The following is a 27,800-nucleotide window of genomic DNA, read 5'->3' on the forward strand; positions in this document are numbered from 1 at the left end:
GTCACCTGGAAGGGCCTCAGAGCCTCGTATAATTTGTGCAAATTATGAACTATCCGACTACCGAAGTTAGTATATTATTTGACATACGTAGTACACGATATTAGGCGACGGGTTGAACGGATTATGTAAAGAGATATTATGAGAACAGACCGACCCAGGTTGGTCACGACGTGTACCCGCCGCCAGCCCTCAAGGCGGCAGCGGCCATGTTGACAATAACAGACAACACACGACAGGTGTCTCACACCTGTAATATGTTAAATATTACAAAAATTATGTAGCTTCTTTCTATTTTAAGCAACTTTCATGTCACAATTGTTTTTCTTCTCTGATATCTCAACTTTATTGTAAAGTTTAAAGAACCCAGGGCCAAGATTCAAGGAGGATTTACAGCATCTAATTGCAAACCTGTACATCTTTTCTCAATCTTTGCCGGGTGTTAACATTTATTTAACAGTTTACGAGCATCGAAACTTCCAAGTCAAATGTTACTAGCGTTATAAACAGCCTCCTAGTGCTCGAAAACAGTTTAATAAATGTAAACAAAGCCGCGAAAGATTGAGAAAAGATGTACAAGTACAGCGTAACTGCTTGATGAATAGTTCATCAAGCAGTTACGCTTCATGAAGAATATGAACCATTCATCATGCCCTAAAATAGACATGTTAATTTTTAAGATGCTCATGTCTTTTTGTTAAGAAGGGCCATATTTCGTTTTCAAAAATTCTGGACCAGGTAAAATTTGTAATACCACTTTCCTGCGACACTGATGCAGAGAAAAAATATTGTGCCGGGCGTGTGTTTTAAAAATGTTTTATTTCGAAATATTTAATTGCACCTTGAACTACGGAATGAGTGTATAATAGTCATTAGGCTGCGGACAACTAGCAGGATTTAGTGAGAAGTGGCTGGGTGTTGTTACACCCGCCATACATATAGTCATTACAACTGGAACACAGTTAATAACATTATTCATTCTCAAAGATTTAATACAAAAGCATTTAATACACCAACGCTAAAATCTGGAACTTTATTTACGATTTAAGTGACTACGTAATCACACTTATCATGAAGATAAACTTGTATAAATAAAAAAATATTATATATATTAATATATATATTTATATCTTCGCGTAAGAGATAACTTCAACTTTTATAAATCCTTATCAATATTTTCTACATCTGCAAATAAAAGCCAGAGATGGCAGCGACGAGGAGTGCGACCTTGATGGTCCTGGACGCATGCTGGAATGTCCAGTGTACCCACCTCCCACGCAGCTCTCCTCCCACCACAACCACATTCCTCTTCTCTCTGTACGCAGTAACGTCCACAGCGTTATACACAATACTTGCATCCAGAAAAGTAATATATATATATATATATATATATAATTGTACTCTCCTAATTGTGCTTTCGGGGGAAGAGCTTCGGACCCGGATCAGTGCTTGGCCCCTAGGGACAAGCATTCTACTCTACTTCTTCCACATTTGTAAAGATAATTTCAGGACAGAACATAGAACAGAATATGTTTTGGCTCTAGAATGGACAAATTTGCTAGAACTTGTTCAGAATAAGAACAAGTTAATTCCATGGACTGCCATCCCATGTTAATCCCATGGACTGCCATCCCATGTTAATCCCATGGACACTACTTATGAAGAGATTAAGATATAAGAAAGCTTGACAATCTGTTAAAACAAAACAAAGAGCAAAGTGGGGACATGTCTGAACTATACAAACAGGTGGTGTAAAAAGATGGTGCTAAATATTACAGACTCGAAGTTTACAAAACAATGGATACAAATTGGTTATGAATCAGTAAAGACATTTAATAAAAGTTTATGAGCTCCAAAACACTACGAGATTATTTATAACAATAATAACCTTGCTCATAACCTGTTTAATAAATGTCACTGTAATTGAGGAAAGATGTATATTGAATTGAGGAAAGATGTATATTGAATTGAGGAAAGATGTATAGATGAAGACAGGTCGCACTCCTGTCTATGGGTTTCTAAGTGATTGCATAAATTGAAAATGTGTATGATATAAAAAGATTTAACAATACTGTACCTCTGAGTTTGTTACGGGCTCACCATAGCCGGTGCTACTGGAACTTCTTGTTCCGAGTAGCTGAATCTAAAACAACAACCTCTGAGGTTGTTGTTCTGAGAAACAATGATTGTTTCTACTCTCATAGCCATTATACCCAGGTGACAAAAGTAATAAACATGGGAAAGAATACACTTTATTTAATTTACAAAGTTTTGTACTTATCATGTACACTAAAAATATGGTACAGAAAAGTGTCAATTACTAATATGAAAAACAGGTGAAGATATATGCATCACATGTTCCCACTGGCACAGTAACCTAACAGTCCAGTCGTTGTAGTACCCTCCAATATCTAGGCATAATTTACAAAACTTTGCGCCAAGTAAGTTATATTCCTTCTATTTTTCCTTTAGATTACACAAATTCATGCTCATATATATATTTATATATGAAACTATTTACCTAACCTGGAGCTGGTGAATCATTCAAAAACTAGCAAAATGAAACTTACTTCAATTATCAAATAGATATTGTTCATCCACGGGGGTTTTCAAAAATTATAGACAAAATATCATGAGACTAGCTTCATTATTTTTTGTCAATTAAATATTTCTTAAAAATTGCAGTGCAATTTACTTGCTGTGTTAAACATTTGCTTTCACTTCACATTCTGACATCCTGTTCAAAAAATACATTACACGTAACAAGCATTGTTCTTTCATACAGAGTACGCATGAAAAATGCCCCAGGTTTAATTGAGTGTATTACCAGGCAAATGTGTCGTCGAGACAAAATGTCTAGCATCACGTAATTGGAAAATTAAACAAGTTTTTATGTAAACTTGGGATAATGATAAAACATACATTAATCAGATAGTTTCAATTCAGAGGTCATATATACATCACAAATTGTACTTATCAATATAACAATATAAAAAACACGTAGTTTTCACCAAATCTAAATTGTTAATACAATTCGTGCTCTAGCTACAAAAATAGTCACCTTTACATTGCACAAGTCAAGACTGCCAACCACTTACCTCAAAAAACAAAGTTGCACATGAACTACAAAATTTATATTTTATGTTATATAACCCCTTCATAAAACATTGATGGATCTGAGAATATGGACTTAAAAAGACTTTAAACATGTACTATACCAATCCTTATATGCACTAAGTACAGAGTAAGTTGCAGACATCAAGAAAATTTAAGATATCGACTTTGTTACTTGACTCGACAACAAGTATGTAACAGATGACAAACCAACACGCCCTTCTATCTAAAGCATTTTCACCACATCTGAGTTGAAACTCCTCTGTTCCATTTATTTATTAGACGTATAATATCCTCCTCCTCCTCCTCCACCACTGCCTCCTCTTCCTCTACCTCCTTGTTGTGAGCTGTAATTCCAGTTGGTGTTTCTATTATAGCCACCATAACTTCCGCCAGTGTTGCCGTTACCGCCTGCTCCTCCTCCTCCTCCTCCTCCAGAACTGTAACTATTCCCCCCGCCAGAATTGTATCTGTTGTTTCCTGAACTGTAGCCAAAACCTGCAGTGCTATGTCTGGAATTATAATTACACACAATCAGTTATGTTACATTCATTTATTATTATGTGTTACTTATTTTCAACACACAAAGCACTGGATAACATGCAAATTTTGCAACTATCATCATGCACTATTATTTCATACACACTCATATATTTCATACATTCATATACAATATTCATGAATTTTTTTTTACATAAAATAGCTTTGTCTAATTTATAAAACATTTTTATCTGTATTTCTGATGTCTTGTTTCCTTTGGAGACTGCATATATTTTTAAAAGAGAGAAGGTGGACTCTGCAGAACAAAGTCTCCAGATACCAAACTTTAATAAGGAGTTACAAATTTGTAAAGCATTTGGCAACTACACAAGATGAAGAGAAGAAACAAAGAGCACACAAAAGAATTATGTAATATACTGAATTGATCACATCTCATCAACATTTTTTAGAAAGTAATCTATAAAAAATAGGACCCTACATCTACAAATATGAGTTCAACCTTAACATGAGGCTTGACCATGAAAAATTAACAATTTGAATTATAGATATGAACAATTTAAGTAGCAAGTGTGTTGCTGTTAGTAATTGACAATTATTGGCCATTGCAGTTACAAAGACATACAGCAAAAGGTAAGGTAATTATCAGAAAGTGATACGACTATATAGCACTTGGAAGGGATACAAGGACAAGAAGCTGTGATAGGATGGAAGGAATGGTGCCCAACCACTTGGAATTCAAAGGGTCGAATGTCAACCAGAAAGAAGCGAGGCCGTTGCTTAGTTTAGCTAGCCAATATGTTGTTACTTAGCCAGTATGAAATATATTGAACCAGTTATGTAAAATTAATATTTGAAGAGAATGGCTGTTTGGCTGCCTAAAGACGCCTTTGGCCGCATCTGTCCGACTAAGGACAGATGCGAGACATTTGGAGAAAGACTTACCCAACTTTCCAAGGTGACACATGGAGAATATGGGAGTGTTATGGGCAAGTTGGGGGTCAGCTAAATGCCACAATATATAAGAAATACTAGTGAAAATCATTTTGAGGCAACTGAGTTTCTCGAACCCATGTTCTGGTGAATCGCAGACTCATACTCTAACCGACTCGACCATAATAGTACAAAAGTTGGCAACCCAAAACTCTACTGAATTGACTGGGAGGTCCTGGAGAAACCCAAACCGAAGCCAAACGGAGAACAGGGATTTTCAAGTCTTTAAACCATTAAGACCTTAAGCCAAAACAAAGTGTAACCAAGAATCATGCTCCTGAAAAACATGGGCATCTTACCTCTGACTACTGCTGTAGCCTCCCTGATTTCTGTTGCTATTGTAACCAGATCCATTATTGTAGCTTTGGCTTTGTCTTCCTCCGCCATAACCTCCACCACCACTATAGCTATTTCCTTGTGAGCTGGAAAAAGTTGGCACATTTTAGAAGGGGAGTTTATTCATTCAGAATAGGAGAAGATGGATAATAGGGCAAAATGACAGCATTAAAAAAATAGGGAAGGAAGCATGAGGGTGAAGCATCATCATCAATTTGTTCAAGCACTTTTTCAAAATCCTTCAATCCTTGTATCCATTTCTTTACACTCAATTGCTTACACCTGTTTGATCCAATCATTATAAATAATACATTTTAAAAGTAACAACATGGCCATCACTGGATTGATGTGTATTGCCTAGGGTCTGTCACATTCTCTGACAATCTCTTACACACATGCAGCCTGAGCATACTTATGTACCGTCTATTTCCACGGAAGTGGATGACAATTGATACTTTATGTAGTTTGTGACAATTCTGTAGCATACAGAACTAACTTCATTTGATCTGCTTCTGAAAATACATTTTAAAATAACATTCCTACATTTATCATATCATTCACAAAATCATTCCCACCCAGTCTCGTTTCTTGCTACCATGCTCAATCCATGCTTCCTCACACCCTCATCATGTCCTTCCCTGCCAAATTCACTTGCATACCATCACCCATTAGCTGCCAAATTCATCTCCATCTTGCAGTGAATCAACATTTCCACTCCAATTCTTTCCCTTACATTTTTATTTTTTAATCAATATGTCTAAAACCGCATATGCTTCTTGGACTGTACTTTTGATTTAAGAAATATCGTACAGTACAAAATCATCCTTTACAATAGAGGTGAAAATCTACCTGTATTGTTAAGTAGATAATTAAAAATAAATTAGAAAAGGATGGCATACTAAAAATTATAAGAGTATTTACCTATGATAATTTGAGGACTGACTCATCATTTGGAAGTTTGTAGACGGGGGTACTCCAAGGAGACTTCTATTCCCACCTCTGTTATTATAGCCACCCCCACGACTACCTTGTGGGGGCGGAACATTGCTGTACTGACCGCCGCCTCTCCCACGATTCATGTGGTGGCTATATGGAAAATTGATTATTATTATTAACACCACCATTATGGCCAAAGATTATTATTTTCTGGGTCAATTTGAAAATCATTTACTGTACCTCAATATTTAGATTCATGATAAGTGATATGGCATTGCTGCAGTCAAACCTTATTAAGACACCTTACAGATTAAATACTTTAACAAAAGCATCAATGACAATCAATATGCTAATTAAAAAATCTTTAAAATGTATATATATATACTGTATTTATAATATAATAAAATATATATTTATAATACATTATATAAATATATATAATATATTAAAATTTAGTACATATACAGTATTTATTTCAGGGGTTAAATTAAGAAGGTTTAACTGTGGCAAAAAAAGATGATATATAATAAGCAACCTCATAGGTGGGGACATTCCAAGAAGTCCTGCTTGGTCCATATTAGACTCGTCGAAATAATCTTCATCTGGAGGGGCTCCAAGTAGACTTCCCTCCTCGAAGTTCATTTTATAAGGATTTACTTGGTTGGGTCCTGGACCAAGTAGTCCTTCTCCCTGTTTTGAACCTCTTCCGTATATATCTTCCTGTTGTGGGGAGGACCCTAGTAGGCTTCCCTTTTGATTACCTCCTCCAAATCTATTCTCGTGTTGTGGCGCACCTTCTAGTTGGCCTCCCCTTCCATACATGTCTTCACGTGGCGGTTCTGGTCCTAAAAGGCTTCCCCTTCCATACATATCTTCACGTTGAGGTTCTGATCCTAAAAGGCCTCCCCTTCCATACATGTCTTCACGTTGTGGTTCGGATCCTAATTGGCCTCCCCTTCCATACATATCTTCACAGTGAGGTTCTGGTCCTAAAAGGCCTCCCCTTCCATACATGTCTTCACGTTGAGGTTCTGAACCTAAAAGGCTTCCCCTTCCATACATGTCTTCACGTTGTGGTTCTGGTCCTAAAAGGCCTCCCCTTCCATACGTGTCTTCACGTTGTGGTTCTGGTCCTAAAAGGCCTCCCCTTCCATACATGTCTTCACGTTGTGGTTCTGAACCTAAAAGGCCTCCCATTTGGTTACCCCTTCCAAGCGCACCATCTTGCTGTGGACCTGACCCAAGCAAACTGCCCTGTTGGTTTCCCTGTATTCCTGAGTTATATGACCATCCTTGTTGAGATCCATTTCCTAGGAATGGACCTTGGTGTTGTGGTCCCAGGCCAAGGAGGCCACCTCCACGTCCCTTTCCATTTTTAACTGGTTTTCCTTGACCTAGCATTGACCCAGCACCATTTCCTTGAACTCCAAATCTTGATCCAAGAAGATTTCCTTGCATTCCAGGCCCTGATCCTAGCAGACCCTCTTGTCCCGGTCCAAGAAGACTTCCTGGACCTCCCAATCCTGGAGGGCCCAAGAAGGGCCCTGGTCCACCTAGACTTGGACCCAGGAAACTCCCAGGTCTTGGCGGTGTTGGAAGAAGCCCTGGACTTGCTCCTAGAAGCCCCTGCCCTCCTCGGGCACCCTGCAGAAGCGGCACGTTGTTGCTGTACAGCCCTCCACCATGAAGGTTCGGCAGGAGGTGGCTGCAGGAGGACGGCAGGTTAAGATGCATGCTGGTTCTCTTGTTACTCTTTAAACTCCTCAATGGGAATAATAAAACATACCAAGAGGAGATATAAAAATTTATTTACAACCCTAAACAAAAATATGCCATTCACTATCATGAATTATCTCACTTTTCTAAGATCAAAATTGGACCCAAATATATAATTCACGTATAAGTAAGACAAGGAGCAATCTAACAGCACTAAATTTTAAAATCAATAAAATTCTCCTGAATTATAAATTAAGTCTTGATATCAGGAATGTATGAATTTTAGTGAATTTAAAATACTGTATCAACAATACACAACAATTCAGACATATCTTATAATTTTAAATTAAATAAATAAAACGGGCACCAAAGACCCTTAATTATTTTATGTACTTAAAGTAACACTGAATTAAGGATTAGAAAACTGTCTCAAAACATGTCTGAATCAACCTGAACTACATTCTAAATCACTTACCCGAGAGTTCTGTGGCCAGAAATATTCAGGGATGCTCTTGGCATATTCTTGGCAAACCCAATTTGTGGGCGGTAATTTTTAGATTCAATTGCCGATAGGTCCTGTGGTTTCAGCACACGGGGAGGACTGTCTGCCTTTTCAAGCCTTCTTGATGGGAATATAAAGCCGTCAGGATATTTAGGGTCCCGGAATCTTACTGTCACTACTTGGTTGTTTTCAACTGGTTCCATACCCCGAACAGGAGCTAATAGGGTGCTGCAAAGAAGACAGTAAAAAATATTATGTTAGAAAACATTAAAAAAGTAACATCAGTTAAAAATTGAGTTAAGTTGAAAAGTTTAGTTTTTCACACTCTCATTATGCATTTCTTGTTGACAAATAAGCCACCTAAAAAAATATATATAATTTTTTTTGTAAAGAAAGTTGTTTTATTGCTACGACACATTGGCAAGTCATGTACTCCAAAATATCTGCAATTACCATCTTAATTAGCATTGATGTTTACCATTTAAACAACCTTTAGAGCACTGTATTTCCAAGATAATTTTGTTTTTTCCATTAACTTTCATAGCTGCTTTTGTTGAATATTTTTGTATTTTGGCCTGAAATCATCTCTATTTCTGACATCTGTACACAATCATTTTCTTGTCATTTTTCATTGCAATGACTTTCTTAAGCACCTCTACCATTGTTATTTAATGTTTTCAACCCACATTTTTAAGAAATCTATGCTATCAAGTCTAACAAAAGTACAAAATCTTCTGCCAATAGGCTCAATCCAGCCAAACTAATCGCTTACTTACAATTATGAATCAAGAAATGAAGTCACTAAATAAGTTTAATATACCAAATTCTCCATTAACTTACTAAACTCTACAGACAAAATTCATGAATTGAAGAAGCTTACCTATTAGCGTCTACAGAATCATGTGCCTGTAGGACAGTTCCTTGCATGCCTTGATATTCTTTGCCAGATATTGGGACCTAGAAATATACAATAATACAATAAATACAATTATGACTAAAAAAAGTATACATTCGAAAATAAGTACGAACAGAAGTACTAAACTGTATCTATATAGCCCCACTATTTATCATATAACTGCACTTGTAAAGTAACTGTAAATGAGCCTGTAAATTTGAGGGGGCAATGAGGGTTTGGACAAAAGGATACAGAAAGTTACTCTCCAGGAAACAGTCTGAATCTGACATTATACACAATGAATATAGTAGTAGATAATTATAGGGATTTAGAAGCAGATTATCTTGAATATCTAGTGGCAAATGTCATATGATGAACGTTGAATCAGTACATGACAGTTCATAGGCTAAATGGTTCAGTACTAAAACATACCTCTGTCTCTACGTTCATGCCTATGCGGTACATGTCTGTGAGTTGGCTATATGCCTCGTGTTTAACACTGATGTACATTCGGCTATCACCTCGCTTGTTGCGCCTCTTTTCTTCTTCTGTCAGTAAATCATACACTGTATCAAGAGCCTTCTTTAATCTGTTGATGGAAAAAATATTACTAAGCACAAAAAAAAACACAAACATTTCTAGATTAAACCTTTAGTAGGCCAAACACTTTATGGTAATTTCTTATTTACTTTATGTTTAGTCAACAAATTTAAATTTATGACGATAAAAATGGTAAGAGCCCATTTAACATATAAATAAAATATATGCAGGACAGTACTGTAATTATGTAAAAGTTGCCTTACAGGCAAGATTGTAACATTGGGCACAGTTCCATTCCTTGTTTGTGTTCCCTGTTATATTTAACAACCTTTCATATTACAACCTGTCATGTTACAAAGTGTATTATGTAAATAACGTCTCAGATTTACATTTCTGTCTTACACACATGCCCTCTTGGTATTATTTCTCCCAGTTTAACGAGGCTGTACACGTCTACATTGTCTATTCCCTTCGTTATCTTGTACTTTGTGATCATATCCCCTTCTCCACTTGAGGGTTGTTATACTGAGTTCTCTTAATCTGTCTTCACAGCATAGTCCTCTTAATTCGGGTACAGTGGTACCTCAACTTATGAATTTAATCTGTTCCCAGTGGCAGTTCATAACCAGAAAATGTGTAAACCAAAGCCAATTTTCTCATAAGAAATATTGAATTAATCCGTTCCACACTCCCCAAAAAATTACCAGAGGGCCCGGACACAGGTTCGAATCCTCGTCACTCCCTTGTAGATTTGTTCTTTTGAACAAAACTTTGCAGTTCTTCCCATACTTCACACATTTTCATGTGAAGACATCCTCTACTGCCTCTACTCTTTCTATTACTTTCTACAACTTTTCTTACCTTACCACTGACTTTCTTGGAACCCATGGCAAGATATATAATAATTAACTTTTATGTTCAAATACCCCAAAATCCCCAAAACACATGGGGATTTTGTGAATTCTCCACAAAGAATTCAGGCGCGATTGTCACTAGGCAGGAGGCACTGGTAAACTGAGGCGCAGTCGCCATGCCACCATGTTAGGGCAGCTATATGCGTATCAACAAACCACGTTACCCGAAGTTCGTAACTTGATTCGGATTGAGTTACGAAGAAATTGGGCTCATAACCTAAAAGTTCGTAAAGAGGGACATTCGTAAGGCGAGGTGTCACTGTACTAGTTATGCTGGAAACCTCGGTAATTCTTAGAACTTACTATGCTAAAATCAAAATTGTACAACAGAAACCTGAACATGCAAATAATGGCATCTAAGTTAAGGGCTAGTGGGTTAAATTAGTCAGCCATAATACTTTTGTCCATTTTAGTTGAGCATACACACATTCATATAAATCACACTTACCTTTTCTCGTCAACAAATGGCAAGAGGGCAACACCTTGCCAGGCAAACTTCTTTCCATTCAAATCAATTTTGAAGTCTTCTGGATAAAAATCAATTATGACAGAATCCGGGTCAATCATCAACTCGCCCCATGGTTCAGGAACATGATCACGACTTGCTGCAGGGAACACACCCATCAGCTGCTCAAGGGGGTTAAATGGCTCACCAATGTCAAACTCCACATTTGCTTTTGCACAGTTCGTGAAATCTGAAGCAAAAGGTGCATAGTGGAATGGGAAATACCAGTCCCATGACGCACATCCCTGATAATAGTACCTGTAAAAGAAAATATTTTTCTCTTTAGGGTAACTAAGAACAATGTAATTTTGGTCATAATAAATATACATGTATACTCTGGAAACACAAACCGAAACTGTCTCTATTTTCCGCTTGTTACAACTTGTAATAAAGTTGTTACATCTTGGCTTAACGTGTTTATGACGTATTAGAACGTTGTTACAACTTGCTATATTGGTTATTATAACTGGTTAGGAAGTGTTAAAACTTGTTCGAACGTTGTACCAACGTCGTAGTTTCGGTGTGTGTTTGGCGGGTATAAGCCAAGCCAATACTTCAGTTGCATATTGGCTTGGGGACCAATCAAGCTTGTTCGCATATAACTACAGTACTGTAATAGCTTTAAGAAAGCTATGTCTCAAATTTCTAATGAACTAGAAAATATGTCAAACAAAACTTACTTTAACACCCAGCATAAACCACGAGCATATTCATCAGCAACTCGTTTCCTGAACTCGAGGTTGTCAGCACAAACTTCAAACTTAGATTCATAGTAACGATCTTTGGCACCGTCTTCATACAGCCTCACTTCATCGGGAATTTCTTCCTCTTCATCAGAATCGACACTATCTATACTTCGCTTCTTACCACGTCCACCACTGAAAATATTAGTGTAGGAAATTTGAAATTTGAAAAATTTATCACAAAAGTATTAAAAACTTAATACATGGCAAAGATCCTATACACATTTTATTCTGTATAGGAACAAAACTAACAAAACAGTAATGGCAGACAATAACTAAACTAAACTTTTAATTTAGAACTTAATTTTTGGACAGAAGCATTTTATGTAGTAATTTTATGCAAAACAATAAATAAAATAGTAATTTAAGAGATCAAACACTGAATTACAAGAACATTTTCTCTTACCCATCATTCATATTTGAGTAACGCTGATCCATGATAGCATTTTTGGCGCCATGTGCTACTGATGTTTCTCCAGCCCTCATAACACCAAGAGCCCCTTGGCCAGTTTGGTTCTGTTAAAGAGCAGGAATATGTCTTAGATCTGAATAGTACAATTTGTTACATTACAATAACAATCTGCAAGGTGTTCATTCAAAACATTCAAGGTGTTTAAAGAGGCAACCAATCTGATTGTACCGAGGCGATGAGTTCACTACATCTGTACATCACCCTGATAACACCTAATAACAACACACTTACAATCCTTCATCTTATTTTCCAAACACAACAAGTACTTTTTTCTAACACCACAAATACTTTCTTCTTACAACACACATCTCAGAATATACATTTATACCACATCTGTACATGGAAGCCAATTTTGATGAGTACTCATCACCCATTCCGTTCCAAAATTAGTGATGTACATTCAAATCACACAAACTTTGTACATTCAAATCACACAAACTTCGTACATTCAAATCACACAATATTGTGATACATCACACTATTGTAATTTTGGCTTGGCTCTCTAGCTTCATCCATAGCAAAGTGCCTTTAGGCGCTCAGAGAGTTGTGCTTTTTGTTTTTTAATTTGGCTATATTTTAATGTTTTTTAATGTTTTCATTACTATTTGTGTTTTGAAATGGAAATAGTTGACTTTGGAAACATTTTGACATTAAATTTACCTGAACATTTGTAAAAATAACAAAAATATGTCCTTGACAATTGCACCAAGACGTTTTTGCCAAAAATAGGTGAGCAGTGCAAGGGTTAAACAAGCACTGACCTTAAATCTGTTTGCAGCTTCCTTTTCCATTTTTTCTGATCTTTTCTTCATTTTATCTCTAGCTCTGAATTCCAATTCCCTTTTCTGTCTTGTTCTGAATATCTCATCTTCCACTTTCCCAAGATTCTGCAGAATCATTTGTACACGTTCCATATTAGCGATGCCACTATCTGTCAACCATCCCTAGAAATAAACAGAAGGAAAATTATATTTTTGTCATTTTTGTAATTAAGATTAAAAATATTTTCTTTAAATAAAAACATAAAAATTAATTTAAATATTACATGCAAAAATGAATAAGGAAAGATATCATCCATGTGCAGCTGTAAACAAAAGATTGTTGGTTCTGTTGGTTCAATCTTTTGTAAACAAAAGAATGTTTACAAGATAAGGATCACATGCCTGAAAACAAATAACCCAACACACACGTAGGAAGTGAAAGCCGTCACTTTCATTTCATGTACAGTATGTGGATTGGATTAAGTGAAGTCTAGCTATGAGGTTACTCTGAACACTATATAACATGCAGTGATATTTTTTATGAGAAGCCAGTTATTTGAAAAAAATCATCTCGAAACCTAATTATGAGGTCGAAGATAAATTTGTGACAACATAGAAAATAGGATGTATTTAATTACAATAAATAAGACAAAAATAAATTCACATACTCCTGTTTTGTAGCAGCAATCCTTATAGAGGCGCACCAAACGATCGATAGCATTCTCACGTATCTCAAGGGACGGCAGGTGAGGGAGAAAATCGTTTCCTATAGAATCAGAATAGAAATATGTTAGCATAATAACTACTTATTCATACCATTTTAAAAGTTGTCTGCATTCGGTATTGCTTGGTTTGCAATGAACAAAGAATTTTAATAATGAACAAATACTATATAACATTTCAGCTATATAGCATAGTTAAATTCTAACAAATGCAAAGTAGACAGTAAATGGTAAAGGTAATGCTGTATTTAAATTAGGGTTAATATAAAAGTGAGGCAGTGAACACAGGAACAGATTCACAAATCGGCCAAATATATAAAGGAAATTACTCATATAGTGAGAGTGGTAAATAAGAGGAATTCAGAGAAATTTACAAAAGCTTACATTTACAGAGTAATGAGTAATAATGTCACGATACAGAAATGTGCTATATAAAATAACTTAGGCAGTACTCTAGAGCTTATCTAGTTAAGCACACAAAATGTGCTAGAGTTGACCTTTAAAATGTATTCAAACACAAAAATAGTAAATGCATTATGACAATACTTACCAACAAAAAAGCACATCATTACCCAATCGTCAATGGCTCGATCAAAGTCATATTTGAATGGTATGCCGGGCATTGCTAGCTCTTTTTCCAAATATTCTCGTAACACATTTAGACGAACAAAGATGAATCGTGTCTCCTCAAACACTTTGTCAGCTTCACCAGATGAGCCCTCAGCTACACCAACACACTCCTTCACCTCATGACCTGAAATATTTAAAAGCAATAATTATTAGACTTCATATTTACATCATAGCCTATAATGTGTGTGTTGTAAAACCGAGTACTGTACATTGGTAACTTGTGACATACAGTGGTGTAACAAGAGTTATAGTCTAATGTACTCATAACTCAGTGACAAGGTTGCATAATTACTACATAAAAACTTCATTATATTTGTAAAAACCATGATGAATTCTTGTTAAGACAATTATCAATTATTGCTTTTTAAACTGAACATGCATCATAAAGAGCGAAAAGACAATGCAAAATACACCTTTATGGATGTATGAATATTTAACTGAGTGGTTCTATATATGTTCTTCCCTTCATAAAACATTACGGCCATATTAGTGGTTGTTGATATTTTGTTGACAATTATTCTCTATGCTACACGAACATATTCTACAAACATTTAACCAACATTGCATCACATCATCAGCAAATGATGTTTCACATTTAGATTAGGCAAGTCATCATGATGATTCAGTATTACCCTTTATTATGAATACAAATAAATAAAAATTCATTACTTAAAAACCTTAATTTACTCCTCACAGAATACACAAGGTCATCTTTGAATACTCACCAAGTTGTCCACAAATGTCACAGGGTTTTGGCTTATTTGGCTTGAACTCTTCACGAATTATGGTAAAATTAACTTCATGCGTAGCCAGTCCTAACATAATAAGATCAGCATCGGCACCACAGAGACAATGGTGCGTGTTGGGATCATGGTCTGGCTGTGCTCTTTGGCGACGGATGTAGTCCATAATTTTGTGTTCACCTTCTCCAGGAACATTTGCATCAGAAAGGATAACCTGTACGACAAAAAAAATAGTATAATATAACCACAACTCAAATACGAATATCATCTAAAACTTGAAAGAAAATTAATTATTGAATGAATACACGACGAGGAGAATTTCAACATCTTATCTTAGAAAAATACATCCATCACTTTACGAACCTTAATACCCCTCCAGCCTGGATCTGTGTTGAGTCGATCGTGAATATAATAATGAAGACACTTAGACAGACGGTCCATGAAGGGTGTACCAGGAGTGATACAGTTGGAGTCAAAATGTGATTCCTTAGGTTTCTCAGGGGGAAGATTAAAACCTGATGGGGGTATAATGTCAATTCATCAGTGTTGAAGTAAATACAAAGCATAAAGGAGAAGGAGTAAATGTGTGCATCTGTGTATAATTAGAGCTACGTTTCTCAACCTTTGTACCCTTGAAATAATTCTGAGTAATGCTTCAGATAAACACACATGGATTTCATTGTTAACTGAAAGGAGATGAATTGTCTTTGCTCTTGATATTGGTGAAGTGTTAATAATTAAACAAATATAACTCAAAAATAAATTTGCATATGATTAGAATTAGTATATTTATCACTATCTCTTGTGGTATCCCAAGATATCCCTAGATATCTTGGGATCCTTTGGAACCCTGGTTGAGAAACGCTGCATTAGAGTAACTGGAGAAAAAAGTTGGGAGGAGGAGAAAGTGTGCAAGATAAAATAATATGGTGAGAAGTTAAATATATAAATATACAGTCATGAGAAAAGATCAATATTTTAGTTAAAAGTGAGACAATTGACAAATGATTATAAAATAAAAAGTATATCTTTATCCTGGTTGTGTGAGTACATACACATGCAAAGGTGGTAGAGTAATAGTAATAGTGCATAAACATTAAGTGAATGTGTTTAAGTCTGTATGTGATTACGAATAAGTAAGTGTGAGATAAAGCCGGACTACTGTAGATGTTTAATAGTATAAGTATGATCCAGGTATGTTATCCCAGGCCAGCCAACCTCAGAACACAAAAACTATTATGAAATACACTTTAAACTACAAAACTAATTATATGTAATTTAGAAAAATAAAACATAACTGCTGTACATGTTTTTCAGTGTCGGATGACAGAAAGGAATTGTAACCCGATCCCCCTATGACCAGACAAGGGAACAATCGTCATTTTCACTGATGGAATAACAAAGAAGGTAGCCAGAGAAGTAGGGTAAGAGATCCAGTCATTCGATTCAACATTTCAGAAACAAAACTTACAACAGTAAAGACGAAGCCTTTCCAACATGTTACCAAGATGATTAACGGAGAGGAAGGACACAGGTGGAAGGTAGGAAAGATATGAGATGAGTGAGAAGATGAGATACGAGAACAGGGATGAAAATTATATCTAACAAGTTCTAAAGTTTAGGTTAGTTTAAAGTTTTAAGTCTAAAAAAAAAAACCTAAAGGACACAGGTTTTAGAAAAAGGAAAGGTTCAGACGTATTCAATGGACAATTCCAATGAGTGGGGGATGGTGCTCAAATTACTGTCAAACTTTCAATGCTATTTCAAATTCGGGAAATTGCCACATTAAACTAAAAAAAAAAAATGGCTGTTAAAATTTTTACTCGCACAAGTTTACGAGTTTACTCCCCACTCCTTCAATATGCTCAAACTTTAGAAGTTTTTCTCTCTTACAGTTTGAGTGGTACCTCATCTTACGATTTTAACCCGTTCCCAGAAACGGCTCATAACCGAATACAGTATTCGTAAACTGGAGCGAATTTCACCATAAAAAATAATGTAAATGGAATTAATCCATTCCAGATTCCCAAAAAATTAACTTCAAAGTAAATTTTATACCCAATTCACCCAAATCTTCAGTACTAAAGTATTACAAGTTGTATTAGTTACCTTTACTGATGACTTTACTTGTATGAAAGACGGTGAGGAAGGGGAAGGAAAGGTGTTAAGTGTTATGAAGGGGAGTTCCCTTCCAAATCTTTAAATTCGTCAATAAATCTTTCAGCTGCTGAAAGTCAGCTGTCTGACTAAGGCATGGCAGCCTCCTCATGCCTGACAACATTATGAATACCACTTCTTTTTCTAAATTTAATTTAAATTGCCTTTAACTCTTTCATATCTGCATCACTCATTCCAGGGGTTTTCTTTAAAAGGTTGTCGTACAATTGCCTTACTTTCTCACAAATGATGGCCTCTGAAACGCTATCACTTACTAACTTCTTGTTGTATATCCATATTAATAAAAACTTTTCAACATCCTAAAGTGTTTGCGTTCTTTGTTTTGGGATTGTTGATAAACCTTTTGCCACTTAATTATGCAATCATAATGTCCGTCTTCTTAGCAAGAACAGTGCATATTGTTGACAGATTTGTTGTACTGCCTAGCAAGTTCAACAACCCGTGTACCATTTCCATGTTTATGAATGATAGTTTTTCCTCTATGGTCCTCACATGTGGTTTCTTGGCTTGAACCTTACTGCTGGCTTTCTTGGGACCCATGATGAGATATATAATAACAACTTTTATGTTCAATTACTAAAACATCCAAAAAAAAAAACTAATTCTTTACAAAAAATTGGGAGGCACTGGTAAACTGAGGCGCAATAGCCGTGCCACCAAGCGCTAGGTCGGCCATACACATACTGAATCAACAAACTTTGTTTCCCGAGGCTCGTAACCCGATTTGTATTTTATGTAGAAAGTTATTGTAAAAATTGGGCTAGTAACCTGAAAAGTCCGTAAGCCAATGTGTCACTGCATTCGTTTCCAAAAAGATCATCTGCAATTCTTATGCTTAACCGATTCTCACATAACCTTTACTATTGTACTCCTCGACTTTTTATATTTTATTGTACACTAAATACAACAAAGTGTCAAAACACTTACCTGAATACCTGGCAATATTTTTAAATTGCTGAGATGTCTTTTACTCGACTTCAAAAAATACACATTTACATAGCAATTGTGTCTAAAGGAAGATTGATCCTACAATCCAATGCAGTAAAGAGTATAAAAAGAATAACTTTTTTTTAAGTAGAGAACTTCAAGTAGTGTGTTCAATGCACTTGAACCCATAAAAATGCAAGAAACATACTGTATATTGTACTCTAAAATGTTGAAATATTAAATTATCTAATAGAAACTTGTTAGAATAATTAAGTAACATTTATCTTTCCAAGCTCCAGGGTTTAGTTTTTAAGACAACCATACTTTTTGTATCGCCAAAGTTCTTGATGGTAATTTTTTTTCAGCTGTGTGTCTGGGATGACACATGGATGGACATCTAGAAAGGTGCATTATTAGTAATAAACAGTGCATGATCACTGGTATTGAAATCAATAAAAAATACCAACACATGCCAAATGCAGCATGCCATCAATTACAGAAGTAGTAGGCATCCATCATATGGATGCTAATAGGACGTCCATCATTGCTAATAGGACGAAAATGAAGGAGGCATCCTATACTCGTAATGTACATTAATACTGGCAAAATTCCCTTACAAATGGCTTGTGTCTCACCATTTGGAAACTGTCATCAGGGTGTTTCATCACTTGGATGCATAACTAAACCAAGGATGCTGCCATTTCTTCTTAATATATCTATGGGTATTCAGCATCAATTCAAGTGTCCTCTTTACAGAATGTCTCCTCTTTCGAGTCATACCATAAGGTTTGCAATAAATCTAATATTACATAAATTATATTTTAGTTCACTGTGACCATCAAGAACTTGCTGAAAAGTCTGGAGATTGACTTTACCCTGAAGTAACTCTACTAATGTTATCTACTTTATATAGAGGTATGATAGCTTTTTAGATTACCTCTAGAATCCTTTTTATGGCAATCATTACCAAGACATTTTTTCTACCTGGATGATAATGGCCAAATTGTTCCAGCAAGTAACCCCTTGATCTTACTAGGAAACAAACTACTAGATACTGTACTGCAGATTAAAAAATAACACTAACCTTTGTCTTTGAGTTCTTGTCTTATCCGTGCTATTTCCACTTTTTTTTCAATGGCTTCTTTGGATGCTCTGAATCTTCTGGATCTCTGCTGATTCATCTTGGCTCTGGGTGCCACACCATCAATGGCCATATACAAGAGTTTACGAGGACGAACAATTGCAAATAGACGATCAATGCACTGTAATGAATTTCAGATATATAAATAATTTAAAATGGTAACTGGTAACTCCTTATGCACATAATTATACAGATCACTGTATCACGTGCTAATTTAAATTATATAAAGTTTACCTATAGCCTGTATCTTAAGGTTATCTTGAGATGATTTCGGGGCTCAGCCCAGTCAGCTCATCCCTGCAGCCTGGTTCTTGGCTGCAAAACAGGCCGACTGTTTTGACACCCCCCCATAAGACAGCTGCTATGGAAGCAGTTCGTAGCAGCTGTCTGTATATACATACAGTTATACATATACTACCTAACTCCTAGGTACCTATTTACTGCAAAAATTTTCAGAAAGGGGTGATTTTCTTTCAGGAGTGAAAGAAACTCTGCCCATTTGTTTCCGCCTCCACCGGGGATCGAACCCGGAACCTTAGGACTATGAATCTGAGGCTCTGTCCACTCACCTATCAGGCCCTTTATGTACGTGTATCTACACCTTGTTCCCTATCAGGAAATTCCTATTTAATGATGCTGAATACCTACAAACATAAAAAACTAGAATAAAGATAATGAACATGGCCAATAAGAAAACCTGTCCAGGGTAATGATTAGTGATTGATTGGACGCCACCAGAGATCTCTGTTGATTAGCTATAATATTGAGCGAAGTAAGACAAAGTTAATCCAAGGAATTAGAAACCTTCTATATGAAGAGACAGAAGGCTTAATTTTCATTATCTAGAAAGATGTTAGGAATGGAATGTTATGAATGGAGTTAGGAATGACACAATGAAAGTGTACACAAATGGATGAAACCTTGTTTTTTCACCAGAAGGTGATTTCATAATTATACATACTCTAGAATATGCAAGTTTGAGGGCAATACAATGGGGCATTTCTCATCAATGAAAAAGAGCCTATCTATGGGTTCTACGTTGCTATGTAAGAACCTATGTTGCCTAATTTCACTAACAGCAATTCCATTTTGCTCAAACTTAAGTAATATAATGTAAAACCAAAACAATGAAACATTTGAGAAAATGCAGAATAGAACCAGTGAAAAGTAGGGGTGCCATAGGCACAATCAGAGACCACTGAACAGTTCACAATCAGAGACCACTGAACAGTTCACAATCAGAGACCACTGAACAGTTCACAATCAGAGAACACTGAACAGTTCACAATCAGAGAACACTGAACAGTTCACAATCAGAGAACACTGAACAGTTCACAATCAGAGACCACTGAACAGTTCACAATCAGAGAACACTGAACAGTTCACAATCAGAGAACACTGAACAGTTCACAATCAGAGAACACTGAACAGTTCACAATCAGAGAACACTGAACAGTTCACAATCAGAGAACACTGAACAGTTCACAATCAGAGAACACTGAACAGTTCACAATCAGAGACCACTGAACAGTTCACAATCAGAGACCACTGAACAGTTCACAATCAGAGAACACTGAACAGTTCACAATCAGAGAACACTGAACAGTTCACAATCAGAGAACACTGAACAGTTCACAATCAGAGACCACTGAACAGTTCACAATCAGAGACCACTGAACAGTTCACAATCAGAGAACACTGAACAGTTCACAATCAGAGAACACTGAACAGTTCACAATCAGAGAACACTGAACAGTTCACAATCAGAGAACACTGAACAGTTCACAATCAGAGAACACTGAACAGTTCACAATCAGAGAACACTGAACAGTTCACAATCAGAGAACACTGAACAGTTCACAATCAGAGACCACTGAACAGTTCACAATCAGAGACCACTGAACAGTTCACAATCAGAGAACCAGAAAAATGAAAAGGGGACAAAATGTAAAAAATAAAAGTCACTATCCTTACCTAGGAATACAATTCAGGCTACTTTGAAAATTGTAATAAATATAAATTTATATTTATGCGAACAAGCCTGAATGGTCCCCAGGACTATATGCGAATGAAAACTCACACCCCAGAAGTGACTCGAACCCATACTCCCAGAAGCAACGCAACTGGTAACTACAGGGCGCCTTAATCCGCTTGACCATCACGACCGTCAAAAGGAAGTGATAGCCGAGGCTATTTGAGCCACTTCCCCGACGGCAACTCGGATGGTAATCTTGGGCATAGCATTTCACCAAATTTATATTTATATAAATTTATATAAATTTATATTTATAAAGCATTAATTATATAATGCTTTATCATGAGAAATGAATAAAAACATGCTATACCTCATACAATCAATGCCATACCTCAAATATTGCAGCCATCATCTCATCTTCATCCTTAGGTGGCGGTCTGTCTTCTGGATGTGTACAAGGATGAATAATGCCATTCATATCAAGATAAAGGTTGTCAAACTCCACTCCATTTGGATTCGGTTTTGAAGAATCCAAAGGTATTTGTTTGCCATCATCTGTATTATATTGCTGAAAAAATCAATTAATGTTTATAATTTATTAACAGGTAAATACTTTTTCCCATTTTGTATGGGCTATATACTCTACAATATATTATTAAATATTGTATTATATATATTATTATTATATACAATATATTATTATATACTGTATTGATAATATATCAATCAGGATCAGCAAATGTTTTAAGATCATTTAGCTAAAACTGGTAATAAATATCAAGGCACAAAATTATCAAAGCTAATATGATATCAAAATATCTTGCATTATTAAAAATGTAAGATATTAGTTTTTAGATATAGATATATCTTTATATAGATATAATGCATAATCTTTATATATAAGATATGTAATCTTTATACTTTACATAATATTTATATAATCTAATACGTAAGATATAATCTTTAGACCTTCATGTTGAACATGACACATGAGTATATGAATTATTTACTCACCATGAAAAGTAGCCACTGCTATTTTCTAGGTCGTATGAAAAGTTGCTACAATGAAAATTTGAAGTTTCCTGAACATGCTTATTTTGTACTTAATTAAATCCATCAACTGTAATTATTATAGTCTTGGCAGGAATGCTGCAAGTTTTTGTAAATGTGAAAGTGGCTGCATAGACCTTAGTGCCACAGACTATTATCAATGTGCTATTTTAAGAGACAAAATTCAATTGCCTAACCTAAAGGAAAATATTAACCTCAGAGAAAAGTAAACAAAAATTGCTGGTTGCCCTATCAATCAATATACTTCCAAGCATATTTGATAATTATAAAAGAATACAAATTTTGGAAACTCCATCATCTTGAGCAACATGAAAATGATCTTACTTTCCTGCCCTTGCTACCAAATTGAAAATCATAAATCACTTAAGACCACACGTAATTAACATCAAAAACAAAATAACTCGACAGCCTCAATAGCCAGGCACAAAAACACGACATTTACCACCCCATCGCCAATGTCCCGAGAGGACCCAGGTGGCCATCCCACCCCTGCCACGCTACCGTCCTCGGGTCACCCTTATCTCACTCACCTTATCCTCAATGCACTCTATGATTACTGTAGGGTATTTCCTGGAGAGCCAGCGGAAGAATGCGGGGACACCCATTGTCTACGGTCAGCGAGGAAACTCTCGCCTTCCTTCTCCTCTAGAAATCCTCCGACGCGACCGGCGACTAAACTAAGGTTGAGAAACGCTAATATTAATGCGCATACTTTTATACGTGTATATAAACTCTCTCATTAAGGAACCATTTGTAGCGTTCCTTAATGAGTAAAATGGCACAAGGAATATTTATTAGTCTATAGGCTGGTAGGAAAATTTGTTTTTAGGTTAATGTATTGTATTATGATCCGGTTTTAAGAGGGAGGCATGACCTCGCGTCGCACATAGATGTAAACAAACAAGGCACTGTCAAGATGCGTCTATGATGAACAAGTGAAAATAGCAATAGTAAAAATAATGACAATAATAATAATTATAATAGCAATAATAATAATTATAATAACAATAATAATAATGAGAAAATCCAATAGAACATTCAATGTGTATGTAAATAACGATAATAAGTTATTTGTACAAGTATTCCTAAAAATATTATTATTATCTGTCCCGGTAGGAGAAGGGTTAGTTTTAGAATCACGATCAAGAATTCTGGGTTCGAATCCTCTTCTCGAATCTCGGACAGAAAGCTAGGCGCAGCTATGTTTCTTATCATGTTGTGATTTAATGACATGTTCTAACGTTCTAATACGTTCTTATCACATAATGTTGTTCATCTAGTCTTGCTCTGATCAATCACAGCCACAGCCGAAAATGCGTTAAGCAATTTTTTAATATTGAAATTGCCTGTAGTGAAATGGGTCCAGATGATGCTTATGACATTCATCTATTTGAACAAGAAACTGCACTTAAGGGCAGAGCAACTTCTGGAGACAATGACATACGTCCTGCACCTTTAGTAAATATTAAGAGACAGTGCAAGTGAACTACACCTTAAGCTTAAAGAAAGGCTAAGTCTTCTTAAAATGCTTGCTGGAAAGAACATTTTAGAAACAAGAACAGAAGAAAGAAAGAACAAAAGGTATTTATGTAAAATATGCTAGAATGTTCTACATGATGTTAAATTCAAAACTAAGCCATAAACATGAGGACAATTCTTGGAGCCCCAAGTGCTCAAGAATAATCAACATGAGGGAGGAGCTGAAACTCCCAACCATATGTGGAAGACTTCAGCAGCTCAATACTACCTTCTGTGTAAGGGTGATGAGAGATCCAACATCACCCTTACTACTCAGAAAAAAACTGACTAGTGCTGAGCCACTTAATGGCTTTACACCTTTTCCAGTTTGTTGATGTGCGTCTTAAGATATGGGTGCCATACAACCGCTGCATATTCCAGCTTTGGTATAATAAAAGTCGTGAACAGTTTCTTGGGTATTTCGCCATATACGCAATTCCGAAGTTACAAAGTGTAGCATAGACTCAATGAACAATGAGAAGCTCATTGTTCTCAGGTGATATTTTTCTATCTAGAACCACCCCTAGATCTTTCTTTATCAGAATTCTTTAAAAGATTTCTTACATAATTTATAGCTTGTGTGGGGGTCCATGTTCTCCACATTCCATAACATGGCCTTTATTCAAAATAAATTCCATTTGACAAGTGGTGCTCCATGTACTTATTTGTCCATACAAAATATGCAGTTCGTTGACAGAATATTACCCGGTTACTCTGTTTGAACCACCGAACGGCATACTTCAGTTGCAACACAGGTAGATAAAGACAGACGTTTTAACACAAGGGGACAGGTGGAAATTGAGTGCCCAAATGAGCCATAGAGACGTTTTCGTCTAACGTTTTCTGTGTCAGAGTAGTAGATAATACTCTGACACAGTATTATCTATGTATTGTCTACTACTCTGTCAGAATAGTAGACAAATGGAATGCATTAGGAAGTGTTGTGGTGGATTAACTCCACCACAACAAGGAGCTCATACACAGCTTCAAGTGTAGATATGATAGAGCCCAGTAGGCTCAGGAATCTGTACACCAGTTGATTGACGGTTGAGAGGCGGGACCAAAGAGCCAGAGCTCAACCCCCGCAAGCACAATTAGATAAGTACAGGTCTCGTCTGACGGCCACGCAAGGTCAACGAAACTCAAGCTGAATTCAGACCACCACACGTCATTGTGGTGTTCTGTTCTGAACCCTCCTGTGACTTACCTGGAATAGGCAATAGGCGTACTAGTGTTGGAGTAAAGGCGGTCGCAGACGGCTGTCAAACGGTGGAAGTTTAGTAGTTTTCTTCACTAATATAATTCTGTTCGCACACAATGTTTCGTAGCACTGACTTAATCACCACTGATGATTATTTCACTACTGATTATTTACGCTTGAGAGTGTGGCTTATATACCCCCTTAGAGGAGACGTGCACTTGAACTTCCCCCCACCTGGGTAACAGTTGGGAAAAACCCACATGGTTTATTTATATAATGGTATCTAAATATTTTACTTAATCCAAGAAGTGAAATGTTTGTCTAAATGTAGCTTTCATGACCTCTGAGGTCCATTTACTAAATTAAATAAATAAACTGTGACGATGCATTTAAAAACAAAAATGTACACAAGATGGCCATCATGAACATAAGAATCAAGGCAACTGCAGACGGCCTGTTGGTCCATACATAAGAACAAAGGTAACTGCAGAAGGCCTATTGGCCCATACGAGGCAGCTCCTATTTATAACCACCCAATCCCACTCATATACACTTCACGTACCGCTCCTGTGCCAGGTAAGTTATGGGCTCACCATAGCCCTACTATTTAGAGCTTGTTCCTAGTAGCTAAATCTATAACAACCACCACCACTCATATACATGTCCAACCCACGCTTGAAACAATCGAGGGACCCCACCTCCCCCCACGTTACGCGTTAATTGGTTCCACAAATCAACAACCCTGTTCCAGAACCAGTTTTACCCAAGTCTGTAGACGATGAGTCACAATAACGTGGCTGAAGTATGTTGACCAGACCACACACTAGAAGGTGAAGGGACGACGACGTTTCGGTCCGTCCTGGGCCATTCTCAAGTAGATTGTGAGAATGGTCTCGACTTGAGAATGATCCAGGACGGACCGAAACGTCGTCGTCCCTTCACCTTCGAGTGTGTGGTCTGGTCAACATTGACCCAAGTCTTTCTTAAATCTAAACTTATCCAATTTATACCCATTATTTCGTGTTCTGTCTTGTAGACATAACACGTAGCTGAATCTTAAACAACAACAACTCTCAAAGCTATTGCAGGTTATCACTCAGGTTATGGTGCCAATGTCAGACTTGTCAAAATGATGTACCTTGCATACATCAGAAAAATGGATTATGCTGCACCTCTGCTGGTTTTGATGCCTGAAAGAAAGATGATGGTTTTGATGCTTGGTGCCAATCTCATGGTGTTGAGATTGCGAAGTCGGATTGCGAAAGGGATCTGGGAGTTATGTTTAGTAAGAATTTAAAACAAAAGGATCAATGCATAAATGTTCGTAATAAGGCAAATCGGACACTTGGATTTATTAATCGCAGCGTTAGTAACAAGACACCTGGTGTTGTTCTTCAGTTATATCTTGCTCTAGTTAGGCCCCATTTAGATTATGCAGTTCAGTTTTGGTCGCCATATTATAGAATGGATATAAATTCACTTGAATGTGTCCAGCGTAGGTTGACTAAGTTAATTCCCCAAATTAGAAATCTTTCATATGAAGAAAGATTAACAAAGCTTAAGTTGCATTCACTGGAAAGGCGAAGAGTTAGGGGTGACATGATAGAGGTTTACAAGTGGGTGAATGGACATAACAAAGGGGATATTAATAGGGTATTAAAAGTATCAACACAAGACAGAACACGAAACAATGGGTATAAATTGGATAAGTTTAGATTTAGGAAAGACTTGGGTAAATACTGGTTCAGTGACAGGGTTGTTGATTTGTGGAACCAATTACCGTGTAACGTGCTGGAGGTGGGGTCCCTCGATTGTTTCAAGCGCGGGTTGGACAAGTATATGAGTGGGATTGGGTGGTTATAAATAGGAGCTGCCTCGTAAGGGCCAATAGGCCTTCAGAAGTTGCCTTTGTTCTTATGTTCTTATGTAACGTGGTGGAGGTGGGGTCCCTCGATTGTTTCAAGCGCGGGTTGGACAAGTACATGAGTGGGATTGGGTGGTTATAGATAGGAGCTGCCTCGTACGGACCAATATGCCTTCTGCAGTTACCTTTGTTCTTATGTTCTTAAAAATACTACACATCTCTTGATATCAGTTATCTGACCTGTCTCAGTTTTTTATGGACTTATCCTTTCTCTAATCTTCGTTCGACATAACTGAAAAAATCTCTTAAGGGATTTGTCTTTGCTGGTTATTGGTTACCGAATCAGTATTTACCCTGGTCTTTCCTAAACCTAAACATACAATTTATACCCATTGATTCATGTTCTATTTTGTGTTGATATATTTAATACCCTATTAATATCCTCTTTGTTATGACCATTCATCCACTTGTACAACTATCATGTCACCCCTAATTCTTGGACTTTGATTTATATGGGAAATTCTTTACCATTAATACAGTACTGTATATACAGTATGATGATGTACAGTATATGGTTTTCTTTGCCTATATATGAGTGAGTTTGGATGGATATAAATAGGAGCTGTCTAATATGGGCTAATAGGCCTAACAACTTAACATTTACATTCCCTAGAAAAGTGAAGAGTTAGGGGTGACATGTTTGAAGTGTACAATTGGATAAATGGGCATATAACAAAGGGGATATTAATAGGGTATTAAATAGATCAACACATAATAGAACACAAAGCAATGGACATAAATTGGATAAGCAGATGATGAGTCAAAATAACATGACTGAAGCAACCCATCCTCAGACCAAGTCCATTCCATCCGGCGGTCGACCCCAAAGACGCATTTCATAAATTTTT

At 36.5% G+C, this 27,800-nt stretch overlaps 1 protein-coding gene across 2 annotated transcripts; it reads right to left on the reverse strand.

Moving 5' to 3' along the window:
* Window positions 1-2,235: 2,235 nt before the first annotated feature.
* On the reverse strand, window positions 2,236-23,009 carry Rat1 (5'-3' exoribonuclease 2 Rat1). Of its 2 annotated transcripts, XM_045729061.2 has the most exons (18): window positions 22,840-23,009; window positions 21,630-21,806; window positions 19,207-19,384; window positions 15,381-15,532; window positions 15,000-15,231; window positions 14,195-14,398; window positions 13,591-13,688; window positions 12,923-13,105; window positions 12,096-12,205; window positions 11,627-11,824; window positions 10,890-11,204; window positions 9,420-9,576; window positions 8,973-9,049; window positions 8,066-8,320; window positions 6,410-7,579; window positions 5,860-6,024; window positions 4,902-5,024; window positions 2,236-3,623 (listed from the first exon to the last, which is right to left on the reverse strand). In XM_045729061.2, exons 1-18 carry the CDS (start codon window positions 22,912-22,914, stop codon window positions 3,383-3,385), a joined length of 4,110 nt encoding a protein of 1,369 aa, XP_045585017.2. In that variant the 5' UTR covers window positions 22,915-23,009; the 3' UTR covers window positions 2,236-3,382. The 2 variants fall into 2 exon arrangements, with proteins under 2 accessions (XP_045585017.2, XP_045585018.2); XM_045729062.2 differs by lacking the exon at window positions 6,410-7,579 and having other exon boundaries at window positions 22,840-23,002.
* Window positions 23,010-27,800: the final 4,791 nt, after the last annotated feature.

The sequence above is a fragment of the Procambarus clarkii genome, chromosome 87 (genome assembly GCF_040958095.1).
Source record: "Procambarus clarkii isolate CNS0578487 chromosome 87, FALCON_Pclarkii_2.0, whole genome shotgun sequence".
Lineage (NCBI taxonomy): Eukaryota > Metazoa > Arthropoda > Malacostraca > Decapoda > Cambaridae > Procambarus > Procambarus clarkii.

Excerpts from the sequence above, each read along its gene's own strand:
- Rat1 (XM_045729061.2), bottom strand. The coding sequence starts at position 22,914 with ATGGGTGTCCCCGCATTCTTCCGCTGGCTCTCCAGGAAATACCCTACA. Across the intron at positions 19,385-21,629 it reads TGATGGCTGCAATATTTGAG|TGCATTGATCGTCTATTTGC; the intron begins GTATGGCATTGA and ends AATTCATTACAG. Across the intron at positions 7,580-8,065 it reads TCTGGCCACAGAACTCTCGG|CCACCTCCTGCCGAACCTTC; the intron begins GTAAGTGATTTA and ends GTCCTCCTGCAG.